Source organism: Elephantulus edwardii, unplaced genomic scaffold (genome assembly GCF_000299155.1).
Source record: "Elephantulus edwardii isolate Elephantulus edwardi_28Jun2011 unplaced genomic scaffold, EleEdw1.0 scaffold00041, whole genome shotgun sequence".
Taxonomy (NCBI): domain Eukaryota; kingdom Metazoa; phylum Chordata; class Mammalia; order Macroscelidea; family Macroscelididae; genus Elephantulus; species Elephantulus edwardii.
Window position 1 is genome coordinate 13287353 of NW_006399791.1, and position 7380 is coordinate 13294732.

Genomic DNA, 7380 nt, shown 5'->3' on the forward strand with positions numbered 1-7380 from the left:
TCTCTCTCTCTCTCTCTCTCTCTCTCTCTCTCTCTCCAGGTATTAAATGCTATTGACTCATAGCGGCTCTAAGTACAGCACTTTGAAACCTTGCCCTATCTTTCACCATTCTCACAGTAATTTAAATAGGTTTAAGTTATTAAAGCATCTTTCTTTTGGTGATAGAGAATGATTGCAGGGAGTGTGTATAACAGAAGGGAGAGGCAGTTTGTACATTGGGTATTAAACACCAGTGGAGTCACCCCTTCAACTCTCAGCTGAGTCACTCATCTTTTGTCCTTCCTCTGCTAAGACCCGCTTTGCAGTCCCACATGTCAGTGGAGTTGCCAAGCAACATGTCTATGTTCAAGTTGGATATTCAAATTATCCTCCCAATGCACAAGAAACTAGGGAGGCCCTGTCATACACCTTTTACAAGTGAAAGTGCATGATATATGTGATCCTAGGTCACAAACACTCAGTGTGAAGCACACAGCTGTCCACATAGAGTGGTTGTCTCTTACAAATGAACCCCAAAAGAATGTACTGTTCATTTTGGCTTTTCCATTAAATAGCTTCAACAGTTTTGGGCCAGTCACTAATAGGTAAAGTAAATCTCTCAGTGGGTGGGAAGTGAATGTTAAATAGAAATTATGAATCTAAGTCTATGACTGAACAGTAGAGACTATTCCAAAGAAAGAAAATCAGGGGAATTTTTTGAAACTTAGTCAACTATAGACTGGAAAATAGAGGAGAAAATATCATATTAATAATATTTATGTGAAAATAATAGCTTATGTTCTTTAATGCAGTTCCAACATAAACGTCACTGTAAGAAATGATATTTCATTTCAGTGCTAACAAATCAGGTACTTAGTGTGCTGAGGGAGAAATGATTGGAACTACTTTAAAGCTGTGTTAACCAGAGAAACTGCAAAAATATTTATATTCTCATGAAGGAAGGAAAAAAATGCCCCTCATGGGTGTATTTAAATACCCTCCATCTTTTGGATAAATGGTAATGCTCAAGAAAAAAAATGTAAAGATGACCTTAGACTAAAAACCTCAGGACTCAGTTGGGACCTGGCTTTCCAATGTATGTATGAAAGTCATTTGCAATATGTTCAAGATGGAAATTTCTAAACTGCTTTATAGCTTCAAGGCTCCACTATATACCTCAAACAAAACCACCAACACACAACTTTGGACCAACTTCTTTTTTGTGTGATGGACCTTCCCATATACAAATCCACCCACCATCCTCTTGGCTCACTCCTGCAATTCTGTTCGGTAACTTAGCAACATTTGGAGGCACAAAAAAGTTAAAGAAAAAGAGAAAACCAATCCATTGGGAAAGGTGTTTCATATATAAGATTGGCCCCTTGAAGTAAAATCCAGGCTTGGCATTGAGAGGCCTTTCTTTAGCCTGTATTTTCTTCATTTCCCCTTGTACATTCTCCATTTAAAGGTGAGGCAGAAATTTTTCTAAGGTAAATATTGAGCAATACTTGTGTGCCATCACACTGCACAAGTCACTCATTCTTGGTCCTTTTCCACAGTCACTGTACAGGCAGGTCTGAAACTATGAGTCACTAAATATCCAACAATATCTCTCAAGGACTCGGAGTTTTCAGGTGATTTCTAGTGAATGACATTGATACTTGCAACCAGAAGCTGTTAACCTGAATTGATGCAGGGAGAAATAGAGCTTTCGATAGTCACCAATCTGATAAATCTGTGAAGGTTTGCATGAAATTGTCTTTCAAATAAGGTCTTGTCCTTTTCCACCATGAGACATAAACTACAAGCAGAGGTACAAGTTCATAGCCTTAAAGCCATAAAAACGAAAAACCAAACTCACCTCCATCAAGCCAGTTTCAACTCAGTTACCTTGTAACAGGTTCCCAAGACTATAAATTTTTATTGGAGAAAACTGCCAGTCACTCCCATAGAGCTGCCAGTGGTTTTAAATTAATAGTGTCTACTTCAGGTACTTATCACATAACATCCTACCTATAGCTCTAGAGCTCCTTGTGAACAATTTTTTTTAAAACCTTAACTTTTTGCCATTGAATGGGAAGTGACTCATATCACCCCTCCTTTGGGTTTCAAAGGCTGTAAATTTCACAGGTGGGGGTTGTTCATGTTTCTTCAGAGGAGCATCTGATGAACTGGGCCCACCAGAGAGGCAGTCTTTGGGGTAGCAGCCCAAACTCCTACAAACTAGGCCAGCAATGCTATTCACAAAGCTACAACATTCTAAACTTACTTTTCTAATTTTATGGATTTTGAGTGTAAACAGATTAACAATATTCTAATTCCCAAGTATACTCACATGTACCTTTAATGTTGCCCTTTTAAAAAGCCATGTGTCATAGGGAGAGGAGGAATTCCTAGAATTATCTGAATATTATACAGAAAATACACGAGTTCATAGAGATAAGTCACTTGAAACTCCACTGTAAATGCAACAAAAGGAGAGTTTTTGGTCTTTTTTACTTCTTGTAATTCTTTTTTTTTAAAAAAATTTTTTTTGCACTGATTTACCTATAAAGTTCATATACACTGCCCCTCAGACCGGATTCCCCCCCCCACACCTTCCCAAACCACCATTCCCCTCCACCCATCAAACCATGCACCCCATGATTCCCCACTCCTTCCTCCCCCTCTACCCTCTTAGACCCTCATACACGTTTTACTAGTTGTAAGATACTGAAGAGTGTTGTGCTAAGTGAACTAACTCAGTCCCATAAGGACAAATATCGTATAAAATAATTTTAGAAACAACAGGGGGTTTTGAAGTCCAATTCCCTGTTTATCTAACAGTCCCTCTTCTCTGCATCTATAGTAATATGGGTAAATAAGTATCAAATAACTATAGTAGTTGATTTATTCAGTAGCAAACAATTCTTTCAAATAATTGCTTAGGAGAACTAACTGGCTCTTGGACAGAATTAATGGTTCAAAAGTGGTTGCTCAGCAGTCCTGTATTTAAGGGAAAAAATGCTTTTGCCAGGTAGGAAGTTAGATAATGCTCATCACCTGTCACTTCCTGTCCTTCTTTTGATAGATAACAGATTCTACAAGCCCCAGATTGTACACAGGTGCCAAGTGCCTGCTGGCTGTTCCAGGAGAGTATCAAAGCCAACACAATATTCTGTCATGCTGGTAAGGTCCAAGCATTCTTGGGATTGAATGGAAGTCACCAAGGAGTAGTTTGTCAGTTTGCCTAGCAAATTTAAATGGATCTATACTCTGGCACTGTCTCTGTGTCCCTTATTTATACTCCTCTAGTGGGGGAGTGGGAAAAACAGCTACAGCAGTCTGCTCTAGTTGTTCTCCAGCTGCTCGGGCAGTTAATATAGCTGCAGAAAGACCCTGATTTATACAAGCATCCTTTCCCTCTACCCTGGAACACGAGTCCCAGACCTGCACATTCTGGAGAGGCTCGCCTCCCTGTACACACAGGATGACACAAAGAATTGCTGATTTGAATCAGCACAGGAGACAGAAAAGCACAATAAGCATCGCCAGTTGTCTATAGACCAATTTATGCCTTTTACGATGTGTAAAGGGATTGCTCAAAAAAAGAAAAAAGAAAAAGAAAGGGAAGAAGCATATGGAGGCACAAGTTTTCTAAAAGCTGGTGTGCAGGTAAAGGGGAAGACTCCTGCTGTTTGCTGCTGCCGACAACTGATAGAAGAATCAGATCAGAAGGCATGCACACTCTGCTTCCCCGACTTAAACAGATTAGACCACAGGTGAAGGCAATCATTGAGCCAGTTCCACAAGCAGGAGACTGGGATAGATGCTGCTCGCAGCCTTTCTTCCCCCTCAGGTGAGAGGATTAAATCAAAGCGTCTTTTATAGCCCTCAGATTTCAGTTTATTAATGCTGACAGAAAGCATGGGTGGCCCATAGCCTCACATACCTGATACGGGCCTTGGTTGCAGCCACAGTAGCTGCTCTCCATGGTGTAGCTTCTGGACACTCCCATCTCTCGCCACACCACGACCCTGGCTGTGGAGGCTCGGGATTTCTCGATGAGGAAGCTACAGCTGCCCATTGTGAATGCCGGTGCTAGCTTATCAAGGATTTTGGGAAGAGTCTACAATGAAAAATAAAACAACTATGGTGAATTGTGAGTGACTGGGGATATGAGTGGTAAAGACAGTGCTCATATATCTGCATCAAGGTCATCTATGAACTACTTAATATACGCTGGTACTTATGTCACGCCATACTTATTAGATACCATGTGTTTATCATTTTCAAGATGGGAAATTCAGTCTTAGGTTAGGAAAAACGTAGCCTAAGTCATGTAACTAAAAATGAATGAAATGAGATTCAAATGCCAAGAGCCTTAGTTTTTAAAAGTCTACCATTGCAAGAACATGGAAACTGCCCAAATGTCCACCCACAAATGAATGGATTGAGAAATTATGGTATATTCACACAATGGAATACTATGCAGCATGCAGGATCAATAACTTTGAAAATTATTACGTAACTTGGGAGGGACTGGAGAGCATTATGCTGAGTGAACTAACTCAGTCTCACAAAGATAAATATTGAATGAGACTGTTATTGTAGAATGAGTATAAGGATCCAAGAGGAGTGGGAAGAGGCTGAAAGCAGAGGGATGTGGATGTACAGGGAGAAGGGGGGATTAATCATTGGGTTGTACAATTTGATGGGGGGGGAGGAGTGAAGGGAATTGAAAGAATTTGTTTGAATTTGTATTTGAATTTTGTAAATAAACTAGTAAGGGGGCGGAGGGAATACCCAAACACAGATTTCACAGAGTGATTTCTAGATTGACTTCATCATTCTCACTATTTATCAAAGAACTGATCACATATCTCAGAAGGTCATAAAGACTACTGATAATTTTGAGGAAGAGTGTATATAAAAATTGTTTTCTAAGAAGAGGTAATTGCCATAGTGAGATTAGTAGCCTGAGTTCCTGTTGCATAAATCTCAGATTCTCTCTTGACAAAACTAAAGACTCATCCTATTTGTTCCTGTGTGTCCCACATTCCCCTGCAATTGACAAGCTCTACATGTGATCACTTAATACAAACCTGAGGAGTCCAGGTGGTACAGTGGTTCCTCAGCTCGGTTGCAGTCACTGTGTCAATCCATCTCATTGAGGGTCTTCCTCCTTTTTTTTGACCCAACATCTCAAGAAGTGGCTTTTCTTGACAACATGCTCACATATGTAATATGTGAGACATATGACTTAGAAATTCATTACTTCTTGTTCAAAATACCACAAAATGACATGAGCTCCATCCACAGTAACAGGCATTTCCAAATTCTGTCACAGAAATTACAGAGGAGCAATGATGCTAGTTGGAGGATTAAGGTGTATGCCTGATGCAGGCCACCATCTTTTCCAATCACTTGCTGTGCATCTGAGAGCTGGAAAATGAATAAGGATGGCAGAAGAAGAATTGCTATCTTTAAACTACAGTACTGGAGAAAAGTACTGCATATGCCATGGACTGCCAAAACGACAAACAGATATGTGTTGGAGAAGGTACAGCCAGAGTGCTCCTTGGAGGTAAAGATGATAAAACTTTGTCTCATATACTTTGTGCAAGTTCATAGGAGAGGGACATCAAGCCTTGGAAGGTGGAGGGATGGCCAAAGAGAGGAAGACCTTTAATCAATGGATTGACACAATGACCACAGCAATGAACTCAAGTGTATCAGAGCTTGTGAAGATGGCTCAGAATAGTGCAGGGTTCAGTTTTGTTGTTCAAAGGGTTGCTATGAGCCATACTCAACTCTACAGCACCCATCAACAACATCATCATAGAAAAAAAGAACTTGTAAAGAACTCAGAAAACTTGACTCATTTTATAAAGACCTGCCGTCAACAATGTAACTGTCTGCATTTCTCTGTCTGAAGCTTAAAATGACAAGATCTAACCTGGTGATTTCTAAAGTCCCCTCCAATTCTGAAAATTCTATGATCTTAAAATGGTTCAACTTTACAGATTTCCTGTGCATGTTTGTGTGTTTGTGCATTTGTGTGTCTTCCATTGTCATCAAGACTATGCCAACTCATGAGCAAGAGTAAATAATTATATAATACAATATATAAATAATTAGGTACAACACAAAATACATGTCCAAAATAGGACAGACTTGACAGTCATGAGGTTCTAGTAATCCCCATTCTTAAGGCATTTGTGGAGCTTTGCTTCCCTTCCACTAATAGAAAGGATGGCTCCAGTCATCAGTCTTCCCTGGCAGAGGTGACCTACAGTGGAAATATTAGGCTTGGATCCCAAACCAAATCTATTGCTACCGAGTTGAAGTTGGCTCAATATCAGACTCATGAATTAAAGAGTACAGATGTTCCATAGAGGCTTATTTTATTTGTTGTTGCTATTGTTTACTGTGATCTTTATGAAAGCAGATTGCTAAGTCTTACTTCCACAGTACCACTGAGTGGGTTTGAAGTGTCAAGTCTGTAGTTAGCAGCTGATTGCATAATCTGCCCACCACCGAGTAAACCAATGAGCTCAGTCCCAGAAGCCCAACGCTGTGTTCTTTTCCTTAATACCCCATTTTTAGCATTTAATTATATTGATTTAAGAATTAAATCATAAAATTAATGATTTTAGTGACATTATAAATTAAATACTATATTACTATTGATCCTTACTATTCACAGTTGTCATAACTGACTAAATGGTAAATTTTATTTGTAATTTCACAGCAAAGAGTCCGGAGTTTTTGCACTCACTCATGGACATGCACATGCCCTGGACAATAACAACAAAAAAATGAGTAAGTAACGTGTGTGTTCCCAATTGAGGTCAAACAACATCGGTTCGGTATTTGCTAATTCAGTGAATGTAGTGACTTTATAGATCACAACTACCATGAAGGAGAATCAACTGTCTACTACATCATTATTCATATAGTGTAATATATTTGCAAAGTTCTCAGCCTACGGATTTACAGCATCATTTGAATGAGGAGAAATATGCTAATGTTGCCCCGACAATTGCTTCTTATTTGATTTTGTGGTATACATTTTCCCTGTGTCTCCTCGACCTCACTTCCTCCTTCAAAGTGTTTACCATAATTATAATGAAGTTAAGGTTAATATAAATTCTGTTTGAATGATTGTTTATATAATATGTTGTCTATTTTCTATCACCTTGCAGCCTACTTGTTCCATGAGGGCATATTCTGTGTCTTGTACACAGGAAATTATTGTGTATGAAGATTTTAGAGGGGACTACATAATTATTTTCTGGGAATTAAAAAAAAAGTTCCTAGCCCAACCCCCAGAAGACTACTTAATCACATAAATACACCTCTGTGTTTATATATAAACATAGTGGAGTCTCCCTCTACTCTGCAAGTCAACTGGCTAAG

General features: G+C 39.2%; 1 protein-coding gene across 1 annotated transcript in view; it reads right to left on the reverse strand.

Moving 5' to 3' along the window:
- AGBL1 (ATP/GTP binding protein-like 1) overlaps positions 1-7380 on the reverse strand; it is a 1027235-nt gene that overhangs the window by 200111 nt on the left and 819744 nt on the right. Inside the window, 2 exon segments of the mRNA XM_006885234.1 lie at positions 1488-1541; positions 3902-4087. Of these exon segments, the coding sequence (XP_006885296.1) occupies positions 1488-1541; positions 3902-4087 (240 nt within the window).